The following is a 24,924-nucleotide window of genomic DNA, read 5'->3' on the forward strand; positions in this document are numbered from 1 at the left end:
TTAAAAGGTTTTGTACTACAAAAGGAAGGTTGGTATTAATTTTGGGGTTATGGCCCAATCATTTTGGAATTAAGAAAAGACAAACATTTCATTGAATTTCACTATATAACCAGTACAGTAAAAGCATACAGATATCCTTTATATTATTCTACAGTATTCCTATACCACAAAGGTCAGAGTTGGGTTGATTTTATGAATTTAGACTTAAACTGTTAAGGAATTAGGGACTAAAAATGTGCCAAACATTGTTTTTGTATGGCTTTATTGATTATATGACATGAAAAGGAAAAGACTGCTTGTATATACACGTATTTACAAATGTACATATGGATTGTGATATTTACACCAGGGAGTGTATATTACAACCTAAGGATATGTTTTGTTCAATACTTTCCTGTATTGTATTTTCATCTTAAGTGTAAATAGTATGTTGGTTGTAAAGTGCAATTTCATGCAATAATAGTGCCAATAACTTATTGTTGGCTTTGTGATAAAAATCTCATTTAAAGTGAAGTTAAAATACAATGGTGGAGAAAGCATTTATTCAAATAGGCAATTTTCATCATTTAATACAAGTTTTCAAACTGTTAATGGGTCATTTTTAATATTCAATGTAAAATCCTGTAACTTGAATGGGCCATTTTCAGCTAGCTTCAATGGGCATATGACCCATTGCCCCTACCTTTCCTATCACTGAAAATATTACTACACTGACTACTTATTATGCTTAGTAAAATTTAAACACCATTTCTTGTCTTTTTAGGTACTGAGAATGATAAAGGCCCAGACTCTTCTTAGATGTATATTTCTTTTTCTCAAAGCCTCTTTTGCTTCTGCAGGTGAGTAATAGTGAGTTTACCATTTAAGTATTGTTTTAAAGTTGACCTTTTCCCAAAACTTGACATACAGAGATTTACATTATAATGTAAATGTATTAATGTAAATAATAACACTTAAGGTTATGAGTATAACTTAATTATCACAAACATATACAGGGTAGGCAAATAGGAAAATTATTTTAATTTTCAAAATATTTTTCAATGATTTAATGGCGAAACAATCTAGACCAAAATGGCCATAAAATGTTTAGGGTAGGCGCAAAAAACTAGAGTAGGTAGGGTAGCTGGAAACAGACATTATTTTTTTTTACCTAAATGCCCAAATACAGAAGGCTATATGATGCTTAAAATATTAAGTTGCAATATTGAAAAACTCAAAACACCCAAATAACTCTTTTTTGATAACCAGAGGAATGAAGGTTTGAAACCTGGCCTGTAGTGTAGACAAGTGGATACCTGAGAATAACAAATAATTTCATTAATTTTAGGTTACCAAAAAAATTAGTATAAGTAACTCAAAAAAAATATACTATGTAAGAACAATAGTTGATTGGATGTTTCATAGCTAGGTTAAACCATGAATTAAAATTTTCAATGAAATGTAAGATTTCTGTGGAAACTAAGACTCTCTTCTCACATCATCAATTCCAATATTGTACCCCTCAACTAACTATCAAAGTTTTGACAATTACACCATGAAAATTGATACTCATTAATATGATACAAAAGAAGCAATCCTATGATATTGCACATGTAAGTAACTTCAAAGCTAGTTCTGGTACACTGTACTGTAATGATTTTACAATTTTTACTACAGGCCATAGATTTTTTTTTTTGCTTTGCAGGATATCCATCATTTATTTTTGCAATGTGTGCTCTGTCTAACTTGTATATGGTAATGAAGAGCCAGAATTTATTTTTGCAATTTTTTGTTTCTGGTGAAATTCGTGAAAATGAATTGCATGCAATATTTTTTTTCCAATTTACAATAACTGTAAATGTACATGTATACTATATACTTCAGCAACTTACCACTGTGAAAATGGCAATACCCAAATCATTCATGGAGAATCTAGTGGAACTATCAGAACTGTAGAAGCTGGATCAAGTACCTATGCCAACAACCTGAACTGTGGCTGGATGATAAATGGGGGGACAGGTAACAAGATACAATTGACCGTTACAGGTCTCAATCTGCAGCATTCACCATCATATACTTCATGTGGAACGTATGATCATCTGTCAATTAGAGATGGTAAGTAGCCTTGTATTAGAGAAGTATTAGTCTTTATACATTTAGACTTAAGGGATTCATGCTGTCAAAAATCAACAAAATTCACCTTTATTTCTTAATCACAAACAGTTACAGACATTACTGGTCATAGTTTGTCATTCCACCGTTGCATTTTTGAGATAAAACTTATTAATTGGAAATAAAAGAGCTATCAAGGGAACCAAGATTGTAGCACAAATCAAAAGAATGTAATCCAGGGACAAAGACCAGACATAGAAAACAGACAAACACAACGAAGAACATAAAATAACCAAAATAATAAATACAAAGTAACAAAAGTAAATGAGCAAGTTGGACTCCACTAAAAACTGGCAGCATGGACCAGGTGAACTGGTAGGGTAAACGTCCTCTGCTTCTCTAAAAACACCCGCCGAGTTGCTCATAAAAAAGTCCGGGCTATACAAAAGAGGAAAGAAAAACTATTGACATGTTGAACAAATAGGTTTTCATCATTCATGGTGCAGATGGATGCACAGTAATGATCCATGAGTTCATGATGATGACCATAAAACTTCTGTAGTGATGACTTCAGTCTTGTTGCAACATAACCCTTTTCAGAAGCCTAATGTAAGAATTCTAGTGCTTTACAAAAAGTCTTCGTAGTTACAGCAAGCTCTGGTATAATGTATGAGTTGTGATATGAACACTTTGTATGCAGGTGTGAAAGGAAAGTCGACAAAATGGAATGAAAAGTCATCACATTTATCGTATAATTTGGTCAATAGTTTTCCTTTACTATCTCACTATAAACTTGTTGACAATTAAGTTTGTCTATTTTATTTTTTTTTCATTAGGTGATACGTCAAATGCAGATGAGATAACAGCAATATGTGGTTCTAAAAACCCACATGAAATTATCAGCTCAGGACAGTATCTCTACCTTAACTTCTATACCAATGACAAAAACTTCTATGACCATACAGGGGTAACAGTTAACTTTCAGGTGTTTGGTATGTTCAATTGATTTTCATATTTTTAATATGCTTGTCTTTAATGAATGTATTTTGGTATACCTGGTCTGTCAAGCTTTCAAAATGTAAATGTGTGAGGCGTGGCATAAGTTTGAATCACTGTATTAAGGAGATAAAACAAAATATTAAAGAAAAAGCTACCAAAATGGCCTCAAAATGTGTGAGAGTTGGTTTGGACTATTGGTATACTTGTATCTGTCCATTTACCAGGGTTAACAATAACTTGAAGATGTTATTAAGGATTTTAATGGGTTTTTTTTAACAATATTTGCTTTCATTGAGGGCTTTCCAAAGTACTAAGGTTTGGCATATTGTGCGTGTTATCTGTTCATTTAACCCAGTCTTTTGTTATGTTTCCCCAGATTGTTCTTTTCTCTATTTATAAATATAAAAATCAATACATTATATACAGAGATAGATGCTAGTTGTGTTCCATTTTAAAAAAATGAATGTTATGATGCATGTGGTGCATGAATCTGTATTTCAAAGAAATCTCCTGCATCTTTAAACAAGAATGACTACTGGGTAAAGCATGTAGAAAATTGTTGAGCAAGACTCTTATGACTTTAGTTTGACCCAATTTCATACTAGTAAGACCTCAATATTTTTAGATGACAGTGGTTGCCCTCCAAGTTGGACCAATTTAAATACAACAGACCAATGTTACAGAATCAAGCAGGTTTCTAGTATAGACTGGAACTCAGCCTTCAGTAACTGTCTATATAGTCAGGCCAACCTAGCTGTTATTGATGACCATCAGGTGTTCGATAGTCTAGTTGGTATGTATGTGGACTAAAATTGATATTTCTCTCAAGTAGAAACTGTGTTGGTAGTCTTATGATAGCCTGTTCACCTTGAGTGCAAGAGGTGATGGGTTCGATCCCTGCAGTGCCCGCCTTTAGCCACTTGCCCAAAGCCTGGGGCTAGTGAAATGATGTGTACATTTCTTGTTTTGGGCTAGTTGAATCCTATACAGTCCTCTATTATTAGGGCTAATCGTTGAAAAATTTGAAGAAAAGGACTGTCCTTGGCCAAGTGGCATCACTCCAAAGATTTGATATTGTTTGTAACTGCTATGCCAAGTACCAGCATATAGGCAATAGAGAGACTACTTTTTGGCTCAGTCATATTAATTTATCAAATTGGATGATATACCTACCTGTAGGTTCTTACTTCTGTGATCTAGCACATAAAAAATCAGACTCAGTGTTCCAGACTTGTACAATGCAGGGTCTGTTCAGTTTGTCATATGTTGTCATCAAGAAATGCATCAAATATCTGCCATTTAAATAAAACCTCAATCAATCTCTTGAGTACCAGTAGTGTTAGAAATAATTTTAACATCCCTGATTTTTTTTTTGTTCTTTTAAATTAATTGCTGGTAATTCAAGTGGTGAAGTTGTATATGTGGAGAAACTCAAAATTTGCTCACAAACAATTATGATTTTGATTTAAAAGTATTTTCAAAATAGAATCAGATTGTTCTATTATGATGAGTGAAATATCAGCAAAGAAATACCGAACCATCAGCAGATAATTCATTTACGTCAAAATCCCAAAAGATTGCCTAAACGTGAAAACAGGAAGCAGAGAACATCTGCATACAAAATGTAGCATACTGAATAAAAGAGATCATTATGTAGGTAGCAGTGATTTACCAAATGTTCCCAGTGAAATTTTATTCCATAATTCACACTGAAATAAATTTGGTAATTTCACTCTCGCGCTTTCCTCCGCCAAAATGTCACAACACAAATATCAATCTGCCGTTCACAGAATTTAAAATCTATGGTGAATAATGGAGGAAATATATATAATAAATAGGATAATCAATTGGTTATCGTGATTGATTGGTTATCGTAAATAACCAAAATATGATCACAGGTGCCAAGAACACATTTAGATTTAACTCGTGCGTGGAACAAGTTCCGCACAATCGTTTAATCTAGGCATTCTTTGGCACTCGTGATCATATTTTGGTTATTCACTCTTTCTAATTAATTATCCTATTATTACATATAAAAACTGAAGATGAGGGAAACAAGGTGTGACACAAACAACTTGAGAACAAGCAGTATGAACTCCAACAAAAAACTGGTAGTGACAGCAGTTGCTTTGGATGGGTAGACATGTCCAGCTCTGTCAGCGGCACCTGTCATGTTGCAAATGAGTAAAATTGCTGCAATTTTAGTCTAGCAACAGTAATGCAGCTCCCTGACAGGAATCACAAAGGGGTCTCGTCAAAATATCAAATTTTTCATTTTCTCATCTTGATTTAAACTTAGAATATGTGTACAGTGCACTATTCACTATGTTTTTTTTGGCAAATGAAATGGTAATGGAAGAAATGCGCCTAGATAATTTTCTTATATTTGTGGAAATTGTTCATGAATACTCATAAAAATAAATGTTAACAATGGTTGTCTTTCATTGATTTATGAATTATTTCAGCTTATGGTAATAATATATCTGTCACATCAGCATGGATAGGGTTGACAGATATTGAAACTGAGGATAGTTATAAATGGCTAAATAATCACAACTTAGCAAGTTATATACGGTAGGTACCATTAGTTTTCACATAAGATAGGATACCACATAAGTTTTAAGTACTTCTCCGTCTAAGAATCGGGCAGAATGTGTGACACGTGAATGAAAAAAAGAGATTTTATTGCATTAAGCAATTATTTATACCCGATAACATCCAGAAATAACCATCAAAGTGTTTGTAAAATTTGCCTTTTTAAGATATTGATAGGTCAAATTTAGTTGAAATGCACTATGGAAAAATGGCAGAAAAATTTTCCTGCACTTTTTCCCTATAGAAGTAGTCAAAGAATATCTATGTCACAGATACTTCAGGATAAATTAAGATAGCTTTTCAGTTGTTTTCTAGATGTATTGAATCTTTATGAGGCAAAAGACAAAATTGAGGATAATGTTGTGCCACCCATTGCCTGATTCTTACACAGAATGGTTAACTTGAGTAACATTCTGTGTAAGAATCTGGCAATGGGTGGCATATCATTTTTCTCAATTAGGTCTTTTTTTGCCTCAGATGTATTCAGATATTAATATGAGCATGAGTGGGGCATAGGCACATTTTACTGTTTTTATATTGCTAAACCAAAGCCATTTGTTTTAATAAAATTTTGAAAAAAGAGCTTTATTTATATGGTATTAATCGAATATTTTGACATTGTTGCATTTTTTCTTCCAGCCTTGAAGGGAATAATGAAGATAATGATTGTGCTATTCTTAATTTTAATACTCAACGTTTTATCATGCAAGATTGTGAGAGGGATAAACATTTAGCAGTGTGCCAAAGAAAGAAAGGTAAATTAATAAAAAAAAAAAAAAAAAAAAACACCACATACTCTAGGGCTAGTTGATAATTGTAGAATATTGCACAGTTTTTTCATTTCATATGTTTAATCAGCCAGGTGTCATATTATGAGCCCTAAGGGCCATCAGGTTCCAGGGATGATAACATGAAACATATGATGTGATAAATGCTATGTTATAATCTGTTTATCACATACTCCAAAACTAAGTCAAATATGAACGATGCTGCCTCCATGAACCTAGCAAATAAATAATGCTTTTTTGGTCTACAGATGCTATATTTTTGCATAATGATAATTTTTCTGCATTTAGATGTGCATTTTTGAGAAAACCATACATTCATCTCCCACTAAGATCAATCAAATCAAACCAAAATCAAGAATGATAACTCTTCCAAAGTACCAATTTCATACACAATCTTTACGATTTTTAGCTTGAAAGTGTAGCAAACAATGACAATCTGAGGCTGTTGATGTTGTCTGTAAGTGTTTCTGAATTAGAAATAAAATTGACTTTGGTGTGTTTTTAGCATGCATGAATCACCTCCTGTCTGATGTTTATAAAGGCTACTTCTTAAGTAGCACTCCAGCTAAGGATCATGCAAAATGTGATTCGTGGGTAAAAAGCCTACATATTTTTATTTTTGATATTTTGTTTGAAAAGTCTTAGTAAACAGAAATAAACATGTGGCTTTTCATATAACCTGTGCTCTTAGGAGATAAAAATTACATAGAATGCATTGTAGATTTCAAAGGGAGATAACTCTGTAAATGACCCTCAAATACAATAGAATCTACTGTATTTTCAATGTCACTTATCTCCTAAGAGCAGGCAGATTTGAATGAATAATTACACATTTCATAGTATAGACCCATAAAACAACTTGATTACAAAAATAAAAATATGTAGCCTTTTTAGGGGTGTATCACATTTTTCAGATTTTGCATGATTCTTACAAAGACAGCCACTTAATATTAAACTAAATATATGTTTGAATCCTTTAACCAAACTAATTGAATGTTAACTAATGATGATGTGTAAAAATTCTCCTTGTATTATAGTTGGAGTAACAGAACCATATCCAATACCTAAGGAAAAAGAAGAAGAAAGTAAGTTTGTTTAATTTTTTTTCTTCACCAAGTTCCCCTTTCTTCTTTTGTTTGTCTTCTTGATGAATTTTTCACTACTGCACTCTGTCAAAGTTACAAGAGTGTGTGAGAGTGATCTGTTATCATGTTACACATATATGTGAACATCCTGCAAGGAGGGTAAAATCTTTATTTTGAGAAGTTGTCCCCTGTTCTACTCAAACTAGATCAAATTCCAGTTTTAAAAACATGAATTGTAATGAACATACTTGACAGGTGATTGTCAAAAGTTTATACAACCTTTTGATTTGAAATGTGTTTACCACACACTCCATTGTTATTAAGGTCGACAAAAAATTCTAAGAAAGGTGAATGCAAGTCAAGATCAAAATATGTCAGTGTAAACCCCCCCCATTTTAAGGTCTCAACCCCTGAACTAAATTTCAAAATCTCATGATCTGAGTTTCAAGATTTATTTTATGCAAGGGTTACAGGAGTTTTTCATTTTGGTGTTGGGAACATCCTGCTCTTATATCATTTAGCAGCTTCTGTGCTCTTGGCTTATGTTGACAGGGAAGAAATTATATTGAGAAACGTATTGAAAATTATATGAATTTTATTATTGTCCCCCGTGACGCATTGCGAGGGGACATGGAAACGCTGGGCTGAGCTGCACTTTTTTGTTATGCTTGTAACAAATAAGTTTGTTTTTGGTATGTGGCCTTTTTATGAAGAGTTACAGATTAAGGTCGACTTTGGTTACAGTTGATTGATTTTTATGGAAGTTATGGCCCTTGGACTTATTAAATTTCAGTAAATTTACAGTTTTCTGCACTTTTTTTGCACAATTGATTTTAGACTTTGTATGTAGTCTTACTATGAGAAGTTACAGATCAAGTTCGACTTTGGTTAGGGTTGATTGATTTTTATGGAAGTTATGGCCCTTGGACTTATAAAATTTCAGTGAATTTACAGTTTTCCACACTGTTTTTTGTAATGCTTTCATCATTTGATTTTATATATTTTTTTATTTAGTCTTACTATTAGACAGAGTAATCAAGGGAACCAATGTTATAGCGGTAATCAGGAAAATGTAATCCAGGGACAAAGACCAGACATGGAAAACAGACATACACAACAAAGAACATAAAGTAACTGAAATCATACATACAAAGTAACAAAAGCAAATGAGCAACTCGGACTCCACTAAAAACTGGGAGCATGGATCAGGTGCACCGGTAGGGTAAGTGTCCTCAGCTTTCTAGAAACACCTGCCAAGTTGCTCATAAAAAGTCAAGTCCGGGGTAGACAAACAAGGAAAGGAAATCAGTTTTCATGGTGCAGATGAATACACCCTAACGATCCACGAGTTCATGATGATGACCATGAAACTTCTGTAGTGATGACTTCAATCTTGTAGCAACATAACCCTGTTCCAGAAGCCTATTTGTTAGAGTTCTAGCATGATACAAAAAGTCTGCGTAGTTTCAGCAAGCTCTGGCATAATGTATGAGTTGTGATATGAACACTCCATATGCAGGTGCTGAAGGGATGTTGCCACAGATGAAAGGAAAGTTGACAATTCTGAATGAAAAGTCATCACGTTTGTAGAAGTTACAGATCAAGTTTGAATGTTGTTAGGGTTGATTGATTTTTATGGAAGTTATGGCCCTTGGACTTAGAAAATTTCAGTGAATTTACAGTTTTCCGTGCTTTTTTTGTAATGCTTTCAGCAATTGATTTTATATTTTTTTTTATGTAGTCTTACTATTAGAAGTTACAGATCAAATTCGACTTTGGTTAGGGTTGATTGATTTTTATGGAAGTTATGGCCCTTGGACTCAGAAAATTTCAGTGAATTTAAAGTTTTCCATGCTTTTTTTTTGCGGGGGACATTGGAATGCTGTTCTTTTATATTATTATACATTTGAAATTTGAGTATTAAAAGTAGTACTCTTGTTGTCCCAATTCAGAAAACAATATATTTTCATGTTATTGATTAATATTATATCAGTAATGAGTGGATAAAATTATTTCTCCACTTGAGATGGTAGAATTCAAATTTTTAACATGTGAAGTATAACCTTTAAAATCTTATTTTAACGTAGAAAGTGAAAAAAAAATTAAATGAAGTATATAGACATAAAGAGAATTGGTTTCTCCCTAGAAATCTGTAGAAACCTTAGAAAATGTGAAAAATGATGGGAAAACTTGTGCAAAAATATAATAATCACCACTCAGTATTTTTTTCAAAGTGAAGGGATTCTGAGTTTTGTGTTGCCTTTTTCACTATTGATTTTTACAAATTGATCAATTTAAGAGTATAAAATCATTGATTTGTTATTGAAGTTGTTGCAAATTACAACGTAACAGTAGTAGATTTAATTTTTTTCTGAAATCTGTTGATCATTGTTACAAAGTTTTGCTGCTCCAATGATTTTGGAAAATTTTGATAAAGGATTTGTTTGTGATCTAAGACAGGATATAAGTTCATACATGGAAAGGAGTAATGAACATAGGCTAGCATGCATTCTAATAATGATGAAAACAATGACAGCTGTTCTGTACACAGTTACCGTAGGTGCAAAGCTTGCAAATATATACCCCTTGAAAGGAAACTCTTAATTTTCTGGGCCACTAGGAATTGTTTCCCCTGCTTGAAAAGCAGGAGGTAATTAGTGATCATGCTGTCCATTCGTTTGCAACTCCACTGGAAGGACAGAAAAGAATTTGATGGAACTTTCACAGATTCAATATTATATGATGCCATTGTGCACCTCCTATTTTGTTTTTTCATCTAAATGACTTAAGTAGTTTCCTGATGCAAAACATGGACTGAGGCATTGATGGACGAAGGGGGACCATCTTGTAATTTGAAACTCCTCTGAAACTGCTGAATGCAATGTGATGAAATTTTTGATGGATTTTTATTAGATGGTGCTATTGTGCCCCTCTAATTTTGTTTTTCCATTTGAATGACTTATCAGGTTTCCTCTATGGTTTCTGGTGAAGGGAGCGGGAGATATAACCAATTGAGCTGTGCTCACAGTTCCAGTTCAAATCTGTGAAAACAGGATTTTGTAAAAAAACAAAGTACTGATTCCATTCCTTTATTCTATACTGATTGCAACAAAGATACAAATTTTCTTCCTTAATTTTTTCAGAGGACCCTGTGCATTTCAATGTAAAGGTCATTCTCATTATTGTGAGTGTGTTGCTAGTCTCTGTTATCATTACTGTGATAGTTGTGTGTAAGATTAGACGAAACAAATACAAGCGTGCACATGAAGTGGAAATGGACAGTGTTCTAGGAGGTGTAGGCGAGACCTCTGCAACATTCAGGAACAGAAATAATGGAGCATCGAGAATTAATAGACCCAGTTTATCTCCTGACCATGATGATGCAACTGGATTTTCTGGAACTTCAGATTATTCTGTCAATTCAGATGCAGGAACCTACTCGTTCAATAAGACTCCACTCCCTGCAGGATGTATTATCCCCTCTGCACCGGAAGATCATCCACCGTCTTATGAACATGTTGTTAATGAAACTAGGCTCCTTAATCCATGAAACTTTATATAATGAATAACTGACATTAATGTCAATTACCAGTAAATGTAAACAACTAATGATTGTAAAATAATGAATCAATATTTATAGACCATTTACTTACAATTTTAAGTACCATTCTGTGTAAGAATCAATCAAGGGTAGCACATATGTATTCTAATTGTTTTTTTTATATTTTGGTACAACCCCACCTTTAGCACCTGCACACTGTCTCTTTTCTTTTCTTTTCTTTCACTGTGGCTTTGAGACAAAACACTCATTTAAAAATGTTTACATGATGGTTTAACGGCTGAGAGGTTATCTAATTGAAATCAATTATATAAATACACACATTCAACACATACGATGACATAAATATACAAATTTAATCCAACTTCCATATGGGGGGGGGGAGGTTAAATGGAACAGCCTTTATTTTGGCTATGCCTAGGGAAATTTTTGTCACAAAAATTACTGTGTTTTTCATATTAGAAAAGAAAAAATTCATGGAGGGGGTAGATTTGTACTCATTTTAACATGGGTTTGGCATTTATATTCTCATTTAACATCTCACTGTTGCTAAGTTTTTAATAATCAAATATAAATGCTGTACCCACGTTAAAATGAGTACAAATCTACCCCAAGAAGGTTTTATTATCTATTTTTTTTACTGACCTAATACACATTTTGCGTGATTTTTAGACAGAGATGTACTTAATTACTTTGATTGTGCTTTCATTCCTCAGTACTAATAATTATAACTACAATGATTATATTTTTATTTCTTGGTATTATTTTTTCATGGTTTTTCAAAATTTTATTCCTTAAATTAGTGCTTGGGGTTTTCCTAGAACCTCTTAGTTTTTAACCCAAACTCTTTATTTCAATATGAACCTTAATTACTGGTTTGACTGAACAACTTTAAATATAGAAAATGGTACCCACCAACAATAGTTCTTACACATCATAAAATAATAAAGGATTGTTGTGAATTTTTTAACAAGTTATGGGAAACAACCAACTAAGGGCTAATTTACACTTGGGTACATGAACAAGCATAAATTTGGCCCAAAGTTGAATATGCAAGCATAACATGGTCAAAAATTAAAAAAAAAAGTATTATAATTTAATTTCAGATTTATTTCTGAACAAATTATAAGATTTTATCCCTGATCTATTTTTATTTTGATTTTGGGATACATGTATTTTGAATTGTGCACTGTAGACAAATTAATGTTAATGACGTCAAAGACCATGTTAGTTTATACAAAATACACTATGTTCCCCCAAGAAAACCAACCAATCAAGAGGCATGTTATAAATCAAAATAAATTGTTAAGATTGTAAACAATAAATAACTGACTACCCTTATGTTAAAGTATGTTTTAACTTAGTAAAACTTTTAATTTAGTTTTTTTGCTCAATTCTGATATCTATGCATAATTATAAGTGTTAGTTTTTTAAATATTTGTTCCAAAGTTTCCTGTGATGTAAATATTGTTGTTTTTTCCTTGGTGTCTTGATTTTTGATATACCATAATTGTAGACATTATTGCAATGTTTTTTCTCATTATTTTTGAGTCACTTTGATTAATACTTGCAGTTAGGTATTTTCAATATTTGTGAAGTAGATTTCATCAAAATACATGTATTGCAAAACTCCAATGCATTTTCTTCTAAAAAAAAAAAAAGAATTTCGAATTATTTACATGAAATACCATTATTTTCTGACACCCCCCCCCCCCAAAAAAAAGTTGTCCATCCAACCGTCACCTGACAGTTTCCAGATGATAACTTGAGAACAGACTTATGAATATTTTAGAAATTTAGTACCATTATGTACAGGTTAAGTTCAATTTTCAGCAAAATCCACATTGAAGTTTTCGATTTTAAACATTTTACCATCCCCCTTTTTTCACCGTTAAGTTGCAGGGTAGACTAAAAACCATTAACATAGGCAAATCTAAATGGGGGCTTACCCAGTATTAAATTGCAATTTTTTATGATAAGTCATAATTTTTTATGTTTAAACATAAAAATGTAGACAATAAATAACCATGCACATTTGTTATATGTAAATCCAATTCCTATTTGAACACATCTTTTTTTGAAAATTTGGGCTCCAGGTTTTTGCCTCCTTTTCTAAACCTCTTGATCAGGATCATGTCACTGATTACATTGATTAGTTCCAATTTCATTTACATCAATGACATTTCAACATGCTGAATAAATCAGACAGTTATAAACTTAATCGTTTTTGAAAACTGTTCAAAACATGATATATCAGCTAGCAGTTAATAACAGTACAGTTACTAGAACATCATCACTGTGTAATAGGTTTTATTTAAGATGAATATTTTGAAAATATGTTTTGTGACTGGGTTATATAATTATTTTTTCTGTCTAAATTATTGATTTTTGACTGTGTCATTTACTTATAAGTTAAGTGTATGTGTCCGTCAGATGATCTTGCTGGTCTTAAAATGTAACATATTTTAATATGTGATTTTGATGTTAACCTGTTGAAACCGATAGTGGATAATATGAAAACCTGTCTAAACCAGTCATGTTATATCAATTTACATGTATTTAGAACCTTGGTTTTTACCGAACAATTGTCTAAACTTAACCAATTTTAGAGTCCCAAAGAGGTTCCTAAACTTGCCCTACCGGTGCACCTGGTCCATGCTCCCTTTTTTAGTGGAGTCTGAGTTGCTCATTTGCTTTTGGTACCTTGTATGTATGATTTTAGTTACTTTGTGTTACTTTGTGTTCTTTGTTATGTCTGTCTGTTTTCCATATCTGGTCTTTTTCCCTTGATTACATTCTTTTGATTACAGCTATAGCCTTGGTTCCCTTGATTACTCTTAACCAATTTTAGAGGCCCAAAGAGGTTTGGTTCAGACTGGTTTTACTGTATTTCACAATGCTGTGTTTTTATGACATTTTGATTAATGTAAATGAATTTATGTTTTAGTTTTTTAAGTGTACTTCAATTGCTCAATATTAGTTTTTGCTGTTATATTGAAATTTATAAGTTTGTTAATATTTCACTAGAACATTATAATTGAAAAATGTACACTGTATCAATAGACATTTTCCATATCCTGGGATGAACAGAAACACACACACACATAAAAAGATCCACAAAATTATTATGATTCTGTTTTATTATTTTGAGAAAATGAAAAAAGGTTGGGATTTCAAATATATTTAAAAAAAATTGAATAGGATTGCAAAATGATAAGTCTGGAAATAAGAAAAAAAAAACAAAAAAAATATCAAATTGCAATAATGACAGCACTTGATAAAACCATCTATAGTCCAAATGATTTTGATTTTGAAAGAAGACAATGTAATGTGAAAGTACTTTTAATTTGTGGATACCAGTTTTTGTGGGTTAGGAAAGAGACACAAGTTTGAGGACTTTTGAATTCATGGTTTATAGGTTTCAGTATACATGTAAATGGAAATCTTTTCATATGGAACCATACTTGTGTTTTGGCCTATCTGCGAAAACCACAAAAATTGGTACCCTATGAACAAAAGTATTTTCACAGTATACAGGTACATACTTGTATATCTTGTGAAACCTTTATGTCATCTAATCAATGCATGTGTATGATGACTTTTGTAATGTCTTGCTGCAATTGTTATTTTTAGAATTCTGTATGAGATATTTCACCAATTTCATCTGATATCTCCTAACTTATGATATATATGGTAAAATAAAGACTACATTTCAGAATTTTCAGAATTTTAGAATACTACAAGAATTGCTATTTTTTGTAAAAAAGCATTCACAAGGACAAAAATCTGACTGCTTTGATTAGATTTAGTATTTTGAATTTCTTGTCTCAGGGTATTTTTTTAATCATATAACATACAACATTGATGTTCAATGGATGGAGTGGGTCTTCCCTAGATTAAATGACAGTCATCTGATGAGCTGCATTTTGTAGTGAGCTGGACAACTGACATGGAAATTTAAACTTTTTATCCAAATCATATTAAGTATCAGTCCCTGTTATAATCAGGCAGTAGGTGAAACATGGTATGAAAAAAAACTTAATTTTGATGGTGTACTTTAACTATTTGCACTGCCAAAATCAAGGAAAACAGACAAGATTTGCCATATTATGCTGGACCATTGATTTACAATTTCATTGAAATGCACTGATAATGAACTTTCAAGGGCAGATAACTGTCTAAAACCTCATTTTTCCACAATTCTATTGAACAATTTCTGAACAAAGCCAGTGATGCAGAGGTCAAATAATGGTCTTTTCAAATAGAGAAAGTATCCTTGAGTGATATTACATTGTCAGATCGGTGGTGTTTTGACATGCATGTTTGTGATTTTTCACATTTTGCCTGATTCTTACAAAAAATTACACTTAAATGTCTTTGAAATAAAAGAAAGATTAAATTTGTTGTCAATTGTCCAGTTAACTATCAAAATTATTTCATTCATCAGGTAATGTCATTTAGATAACAGAAGTCCTACTGTATCCCCAGAACATGATTGTTGTATGTCCTATAAATACACTACACCTTTGGTTGTTTTTGCTGCTTCCTTCTCTGCAAAGTGGACACATGGAGAACAATTGTTATATATGTCGTGGTAGCTTGCAGTTTTAGCACATATACTAGTTAATTTTCTAGCCTTAGGTAACACAATAATGCTTAAGGAGGTAGACCTAGGGTAAGGGACATACCTCTTACAAATTTTTGGAATGTTTGTATTCAGCATTTTACATCAATATCCTGTATGCATCAAAAGTAACTTGGACTGATTTCATTTTGTTTCAAATGAAAGCATGATAGGCTTTGGTGAAATTGAATATGATACAAACATATCACTAATTTCAAGAGTGTCCCTTATCTTAGGTCTACCTCCTTAATTTAAGATTGTACATTGTAAAAATGATCACTGTCAGGAAATAGGTAAATGTAAGTGTGCTGTATCTTGTTTTTGTTTGTTTATGTAGAGCTGTATTGTGATATACTACTCAAATATGATCAATGGTTATACTATGACCTCATGTTTTTGTGTGTAAATCGTTTTCATTTATATTTTTTACATTGTTTCTCATATTTTTGTGTGTTAATCATTGTCATTTATATTTTTTACATTGTTTCTCATATTTTTGTGTTTTAATCATTATCATTTATATTTTTTACGTTGTTTCTCATATTTTTGTGTGTTTCAATATTATATGTTTTGTTTAGAATGAAGTCTAGGGCAAACGCAACAAAAGTCATATCTAATACTTTGAAGGTCAAGGAACAAAGTCATTGCAAAGTAAATGCTGTCAAAACTAGAAACAAAACAAAATTAGAAAAAAAATGTATAGAAATTGTTGACAAAATATGCAACGATTTCTTCAGTTGAAAAAAAACAATATACTGAATGAAAGTCTTTTACTGTACATTGAGAAATTATTGCAATGTTTTATTATTGAAAACTTGTGACTTTAATTTAATTGCAATATTTGAAACAGGCAATGTGGAAAGTTTAGCATTAATTATATGGGAATTTGATTTCTAAATTACAAAAAACAAAATGGCATTTTTGACTAAAATGAATTGATAAAATGGCAATAATAAATGCTGATTACTGTAAATTACTGAATTTACAGTATTATATAAATAGTCTGTGTAACTAGACAGTCTGACTTTTCCATTACCATTACTCTTAAAACAATTAAGATAAAGTTTAATTTCAGTATGTTTAAAGTCAGGAATGATTTGAGATTTGAAAGTTTTATCTTCAAGAATGGATGCAATACTAGCATAAAGACTAGTAAAAAATTATCAGAATTGAGAAATAGGTTGCATGTATTGTATATGATTTCTAAGTAGGTTTTAAGTAATGATATTGCATTCTTGCATTTGTAATAGCTTTTAAAAAAATTGAATACTTGTACAACAAAAAAGAAGTGATTTACTGTCAGCTTATAGCTTTACCACTTAGCTATTTATCAGTTATTTTTATGTCAAAGAACCAGGATTGATAAGCACTATTTATGGACAATTTTTGACATTACCTCAATTTTATGATGGATCTGTCAAGTTAAAATTCATCTCTTTGACCTACATTTTACAGAGAGAATAGGGAAAATAAGCCAGGCTTTATTGCATTATGTATTGTTCCAATTGACCTATTAATGGAATGTTACTTTATTATATATTTATTGTAATTTTTTTTATTCTGCATAATAAAAATATAACAATATTATCTTATTATAGATATATACAATAGTTTATTGTTGAAAAATACAGCCTGATGCTTAGAGGTTAGAAAAATGTGAGGCATTGCTAAACATTGTATTTTTACCTACATCACCAGTGGTGAAAGCAGGTATTGCAGTCACATGACACTGTCGATTTGTCATGCCTACTTGGTACCTATATTGTTTTTCAACCAAGCAGGCCACAGTTAAACAGAATTTTATCTGCTCTGTTAAAGGCTGTTTTTTTACTGAGAAGACACTAAATATTGTTCTTGGTCAGAACCAGATCCAGAAACCAATTCGAAAGTCTTTCTAAATTTCTGTTTAAATACTTTGTCCTCTGTTGTGGCCTACCTAGTTTGGTGTAGTTAAATATTCAAGGATTGTTTTTAGGTGAATGTTTTGTTATAATAACAATTGTAGTATTCCAGGATCAAGAAATTTAAAAAGGGAAGGGGTCTCAGGCAATCATTATCTCATTTTAACCCAAATTGTACTCGGTATCAGTAATATTTCCAAGAAAAATCGGTTCCAATTTCCAGAACCCCCTTGTGTTCCATAACATTAACAATTATCAATCGCTATCTAAAATAAATGATGTTTTAAGTGAAAAGGACAAAAATGCTCACCAATGCAGGGACATACAATATACAGAGATCTCTTGTATGTTTATGTCTCGACCAATCATATTAAAAAAAACTTTTTTTAGACCTAAAAATTGTGGATCTAGGGTAGCAAAATAAAATTCAGGAGAAAATATAAACGTGCTCTGAATATGTGCACAGCACTGCTGTAGTTCACTTGTCTGGGATTATTTCCCTTTTCAAACAATTCACGGGCTGGGGTAGTGACCAGAATTGAAGAATGTGAGTGCACGCACCTTCGGTGACTTTCAGTTAAGGGCGGGGTCTGCCTTTCAATGTCGTTCATAGATTATTGATATTTAAATATCATTAATTCATAAATAGCAGAGAATTATCAAATGTTTCCTATATAATAAGTTTCGACAATTCACACGTGAAATAAATTCTCCGGCATTTCCCCCTACAACGTATACGTAACAGAACAATGACTTTAAGCTTAAGCATCGAGTCGCCGAATACAAAATTTTAAATGAGCAGTTCATCAAAAAGGGTATATTATGTCGCAGTCATATTATTAGAAAACGTTTGATCTAGTCTAAAATTAAATTATTTGAAAATAGCAATATATTGTTGTAAAGACACAGATAGTAATCTTTGGTCAAATGCCTTCTGTAGTGATTAGGTGAAAGCATGGAAAATGTAATATTAACGTTAGTAATATCAAGTCCCTGGCGAAAGATAAAATAAATAAGATTACTTTAGGGACAACCCGACAGTCTCTATTTTTGTGGAAAGTAAAAGTGCGCTGAAGACATAAAATTGATAAATGCATGAACCGCGGGAAAAGTGCAAGGCTGCAGTATGAAAACGTATTACCCCAATTACCACAAGTACATGACATATTTATTGTTTAAAAAATGTCCAAAAGTTGATGCCTTTTGTGATTTTAATCGTGCTTCCTTTATATATGTTTCATGCTTGTAACAAAAGTTATTTGCTGAATCCATGACTTGTGTTATTTTTTTCAGCCGAGGTAGTATCACTCCGCTGGAAAATAATTCTTGGAATATCTGCAGGAGTCATACTGGTCATAATTTGCTTCGTGTTGTACTGTTGTTTATGTCGTAAAAGCAAACCAACGATACCTGGAGATTCCAGTCGATCAGTTAACTACCTACCAGGGACTACTTCATACCATCAGAACACACGACACAAGCAAATAACAAGCAGCTCTAATAGACATCACGAAAACAGTCACTGTAATCAAAACCGACACAGCCAACCACCAAGATATTCAGATATTCCACGTAACCCCCAATTAAATATCCCAACTACTGGGACTGTCCAATTCAACCCACAGATAAATGTGAATGTGACAGTTAATGGGAACCCTGGACAAGGGGATCCACCACCTGCCTACACGTTTTACTCCCATACAGGATAGAATATTAGTAATGAAGCTTTAGGTGGTCAAATCCGATTTAATTAAGGTCTTTGAACCCTTTGTTCATTGCATTGACTGGAAGAATTAATAATTTAAAATATTGCAATTGACAAATGGGCTACATCAGTCGTTCTCTTGCTCAAATTATTTGAAGACGTAATCGCGGGTGTGAAAAAAAGCAAAAAAAAAAACACTTTGTAATTTTTTTTAGGTTTGGCATGTATATAATTTCATCACCACTCTGTTTATGGGAGTATGGGACTTGCAACGTTTCTCCAAGCCTTTTTAAACAGTTTCGTGTGTATTTTGCAGTCATGGATAACGTAAGTTGATCTTACTTATATCAGGTTGATGACCATGCTTCGTCTTAATCCATATATAAGTAGGAATATTTATGAAAATTAAAACTTTTACTTAAAATAGTTTATATAAACTCGAATGATTATGATGTGCCAAGTAACTTAATGTGTTGTCTCCTTTCATTTTTAAGCTTTGTTATAGAAATAGATTCTTGGTTTACCATATCAAATGGTTTCGGGCTCATCTTGCAATCAGTTAGTTTAGGAAACTTTATATGAAAGTTTTTTTTAAATATATAGCCAATTGTGCACTATCATGAGGTTTGTCAGGTCCATACCTGTTTTTGCTCGTCCTCTTCTCCCCTAGAACGCTTAGCAGAGCTTATTTATTATTTACTTGTTTAATAGATATAAATAATGTAGGATTTGTTTACATTGTTTTTTTTTTTGGTAAACACGGTCACATTTTTTCCTTTTACAAGAAAATAATTTTCAGCTTTTGAAAATGCACCTATAGATTTTGAAATTGATTTCTTGCAAAAAATGCTGTGTTGACATTTCATTTTAAACACACATGATAAGGAACAAAATTGAATGACACATTTATCGCAAATACCAATGGTGATCTTTTTTGTTGTCGTTATTGTTGTTGGAGTCGTTTTAAAATGAGTCTCGATTATAAAACTCTTAAATTTTCGAAATTTAATATTTCACTGATACAAAAACTATAAGTTCCTAAAACTCAATGTTTATAATTTGCTACTTATGTGTTGCAGGGCATTGTTTTTTTTAATATTTTGAAAAATAATGTAGTAGTTTCAAGCCTTTTTCGTTTAGTGATGATTCAACCGTAGCAAATAATTTTAAATTCTTCATAAACAGCTTGCCATTAGCTGTACATTTTATCATTTTCAGCCAGTACTTTATGGTTACTAATTCGGTCATATACGGGAGACAGGCGGTAGGCTGCCAAAATTCGTCCGGTCTGTAACTAAAATGCCTTTGACAGAATATTTTCGGATTCTGATATATTGCAACGTGTATTATTACCTAATACATATGGAAAGTTTAGTGGTTTTCATGAATTTCGTTTTTATATTTCTTGAGGTATGGATATTTTTATAGAGAAAAAATTAACTTAGCTGCACTTCGAGAAACTTATTTTTTAATTTAATATTTTTTGTATTTTTACTGTTTTTACAAATAATCTTTATTATTTTTAGTAACATTGTTGTATCAAAGTTCTTGTCTTTCATTGTTTTGTGATGTTAAATACCGTGCATTACTTTTGTTTTTGTATTTTATATACAAAAGTTTGATGGTATGAAATAAAAAATGTAACTCAGTCTTGCAATTATTTAAAGTATCTAAAACTAGAGTTAAGAATAGTCCACAAAGAACAATGACCCTTTGTGCTTACTACGTCCGCTTCCAATTCGAGATAAGGTTTGTGTTGAAGCTTATGTCCTTAAAGAGACAACACAAGAAATCAAGAAAATACACACTTAAAGAATCAAAGCGCGGATGGCGTTGAACCTCAGAAGTCATGAGATATTTATAGGTAATACTATTTTAAAGAGTAATCAAGGGAACCAAGGTTATAGCGGTAATCAAAAGAATGTAACCCAGGGACAAAGACCAGACATGGAAAACAGACATACACAACAAAGAACATATAGTAACTAAAATCATACATACAAAGTAACAAAAGCAAATGAGCAACTCGGACTCCACAAAAAAACTGGGAACATGGACCAGGTGCACCGGCAGGGTAAGCGTCCTAAAAACTTAATCATTTGATGGTAATTTGTTGTTTCGGTATTTCTAAAAATATTAATTATTTACAACGGGAACAGCGCTTTCACCACTACCAGAACTACACATCCACACAATACTGATGATTCAAAATTTCAATTGTCTACTGTAAAAATGGGCAGTGTACTTATTTATAATCAATGTGATACATTTTAATATTCATCCACCCGATCTCTTTCGCGGTGGAAGTACTTTTAAGGCTATTATCAACCGGAAGTCCTTTGATTGACATCAGATGGTTTTAAGACTTAGAAGTCCCATGACCCGAGTGAAATTTAAAACAAAATAAAGAATTGAAAGACACTTAGTTGAAGATAATTGATGAACAATTTAAAAAGGGGCCTCTTTTTTTAAGGTTCAAACTGTCTCCCTTGTGTTTTGGTATGGTTAATTAAGTTTCTTCCTACTTGCAAATAAAACACATATTCTCTTTTGAAATTAAATATCATAATCGTACTTTTCTTCTATGAGATTGTAAATTATTTTACCTGTATTTCTCATCCCTGTAAATAACAATATTTTTATAGCACACTGATAAGATTTCCCCCCATAAACAACGCAGAAGTACAATCTTTTTTTTTTCACGTGCATTGGTAAAGTGTCTTATTTACTTGTGGTGTGGCTGAGAGCATATTAAAAGCTTATTTTCTTTATTTGCAATGCTATTGATGTTTACATTCGAGAATTATATCTTGACAACAGTATTATATAGCTAACAAATCAGAAGACGTTATAAATGTACCTGTTGTAAAACAGCTGTCTATAAAATCATATAAATATTATTGTCTTCCGTATTGATCATAACTTCACCATGCAGCTCTTGGCATGTTGGGTGTCTTTACTATTAACTGCGAAGTTAATGTCAGACGTTTATGCTTTTGATCATTATGAGACGTGGGAAGTTGCAAATAGAACCGACTTGAAATGTCCTAAGGTTTGGTGCGAGGAGAAGTTTCCAAGAGGCGTTGGTATCTGTTGCGCTTGCACTGCGAAACCTTCGTGGGAACTAGATGGTACTCTTAATCAGTTGAGCATAGAGTATTTTCGACGAAACGGCAAAGCCATCATCATAGGAGAAAATGTACTGTCAGCATTAGTTCATACCCATGGAATGCTTAAAGAGCTTCCAACAAATCTTTGCGAGTTTTGGTTTATTGTGAAACTTGTTCTAAGACACAACTACTTGACTTCTTTGATAGGTGTGGCATGTCTATTCAACCTTGATACTTTGGATGTAAGCTATAATACCATACACCACATTGCTAACGATACATTTATGAATATGCCTATGTTACGAGTATTAAATATAACCGACAACGAATTGTCATCCCTCGACCCATTCACAGTGGCGAATGCTAAACTTAATTTATTCTTTCTTGATTTGTCGAACAATAACCTAACAGTTTTAGACATTAGTAATTTAATTCCTGAGAATTTTTTCTGCAAGTATAACTATTCATCAAATCAAATAGAAGATTTTGTAAACCATGGCAACTTTCAAATTGACATAAACAAAATCTACGAAGGGGGCATGGTGGATCTCCTGGAAAACAATTTTAACGAATTTTTCGATCATAGGGAGTTAGGAATTAATGACATTGTTACTGTAGGAAAACTATTGAAATTTAGCTTCCTATTTTCTGATGCAAGTATGAAGTGTAATTGTATCATGCAACCTTTTCTGAAGCTTTCTGAGGAAACTATCAAACGATTATGGCTAAATTACTACAACATTACATGTACTGGACCTCCAGATCTGGAAAGCATGACAGCTGTTGATATTGTCAGGGAAGACCGACTTGATCAACTAGTGTGTGACTTAAACGAAACAGAAAAGTGTCCACGCTATTGTTATTGCTTTGATCAACCAAACAAAAACAGAACAGTTGTTGATTGCTCTAGTCGCGGCTTAGAAGATATGCCAGCTTATTTACCAGAAAGATACAACATAGAATTAAACATTCGAAATAACAGTATCAGGAAATTTTATTATGAAAAGCATTTAATAAATATGACAACGATTGATTTGTCTCAAAATCTACTTCAGGATATTTCAAAAGCTGCAATTGTGACTCTGAAAAAATTCTTACTGGTCAATTTAACAACAAATAAGCTTACCCATCTAGATAGGGATGTTCAAATGCTTCATCCTTGTTCAACACATTTCGGGCAAATCTCTATTCAGTGTGATTGCAGTAGTTTATGGATTAAAAACTGGCTTCAAAACAAAAACAATCACTTATGCTTAGATAAAACAAATATAACATGTTTAAGTAAATCAGGACTCATTCCTGCATTAAAAATTCACTGGGATGATGTTTGCGAAGATCAAACTAATCTATTTGAAATTTTGACCTCTGTTTTTTGCATTATTTCGTCAATTGCCATGATAATATTTGGAACATTGTACATTTATCGGTATGAACTTTTCATTCTTAGAAGGAAATGTTTTCCAAAGATATTTAGTAAAGTTTTGGATATAGTGAGATATGATGCTTACATATCATTTTGTGAAAACAACCGTAGGATTAGTCAATGGGTGCTTAGAAATCTTGACCAACAGCTTTGTCTTAGGGGATATAAAACATTCATACCATGCAGGGATATAATGGCCGGTACGGCATTAGAAGAGGAAATATCTATCGGCGTCGCATCAAGCAAACACTTCATTATTATCCTATGCGAATCATATATGTCCGAAGATAGCCCGCACAATAGTGTTGAATGGAAATATATATGGCATAGCTTTCGCCAGAATCCTTCTAAAAGTATCATCATCATTAACTTCGGTTTACTTGATGTTTCTGCAGTGGTTAATTCAAAAATGAAAGCATTTCTTCGACTTGGATTAGAATTAGACTTTGCTAATAGAAAACGTAGTTTGCTGAAAGATGTGATATGTCGTCTTGGTCCTCCAATGCGTGTCAAACGCAGACAAGACACAAATGCAAAGACAAAATTTACATCAACAACTTTGACACAAGGACACAAATCAAGAAAGATGGACAGTGATAATATTCATCAAGACTACGTAACAATTAAAGTTTAGTAGTGTATCAAAAAATAATTTAGTTTATCTATGTATTTATGCTTTTTATTTTATACATCAGTATACGTGTAAGTACATTTCTTTACATATCACTTGGTAAGCTGAGGTTCAAAATGAACATCGCATAAAGTCGTTTACCACGAATTGGTTACTAGTTACTAGCTATGTGATAGCATAGAAATAATGAGTGACAGTGAATACCTGTAATACACACAGAAGGCAAAAAAAGATAAACATTATTTGGTGGGTTGAACGTAACAAAAAAAAACAAACCAAAAGATAAAAAAAAAACAAAAACAAAATCAAAACCAAACCGAACAAAGCAACAAAAAAAAAAAAAAACCCCAAAACAAAACAAAACAAAACAAAAGAAAAGTGGAACAATAATCCTAAAAATAAGATGATCAAAT

General features: G+C 32.2%; 2 protein-coding genes across 5 annotated transcripts in view; both read left to right on the forward strand.

Moving 5' to 3' along the window:
- LOC148616889 (uncharacterized) overlaps window positions 1-20,996 on the forward strand; it is a 26,270-nt gene extending 5,274 nt beyond the window's left edge. For 2 of the 4 annotated variants that reach the window (XM_088584043.1, XM_088584044.1), the window contains exons 2-9: window positions 764-839; window positions 1,864-2,094; window positions 2,928-3,083; window positions 3,716-3,883; window positions 5,556-5,664; window positions 6,325-6,440; window positions 7,511-7,558; window positions 18,936-20,996. In XM_088584043.1, coding sequence (XP_088440169.1) covers window positions 773-839; window positions 1,864-2,094; window positions 2,928-3,083; window positions 3,716-3,883; window positions 5,556-5,664; window positions 6,325-6,440; window positions 7,511-7,558; window positions 18,936-19,351 — 1,311 coding nt within the window. In that variant the 5' untranslated portion in view covers window positions 764-772 and the 3' untranslated portion in view covers window positions 19,352-20,996. Of the gene's footprint in view, window positions 1-763; window positions 840-1,863; window positions 2,095-2,927; window positions 3,084-3,715; window positions 3,884-5,555; window positions 5,665-6,324; window positions 6,441-7,510; window positions 7,559-10,701; window positions 14,361-18,935 lie in introns of those variants that run through there. The other 2 variants (XM_088584045.1, XM_088584046.1) reach the window with 1 other exon arrangement.
- A 1,167-nt stretch (window positions 20,997-22,163) lies between these two features.
- On the forward strand, window positions 22,164-24,646 carry LOC148616890 (protein toll-like). Its single transcript, XM_088584042.1, has one exon. The coding sequence runs from the start codon at window positions 22,277-22,279 to the stop codon at window positions 24,512-24,514; it is 2,238 nt and encodes a 745-aa protein (XP_088440168.1). The 5' UTR covers window positions 22,164-22,276; the 3' UTR covers window positions 24,515-24,646.
- Window positions 24,647-24,924: the final 278 nt, after the last annotated feature.

This window comes from Perna viridis, chromosome 5 (genome assembly GCF_037379345.1).
Source record: "Perna viridis isolate PV_CMFRI_1.1 ecotype Kerala chromosome 5, ASM3737934v1, whole genome shotgun sequence".
NCBI lineage: Eukaryota > Metazoa > Mollusca > Bivalvia > Mytilida > Mytilidae > Perna > Perna viridis.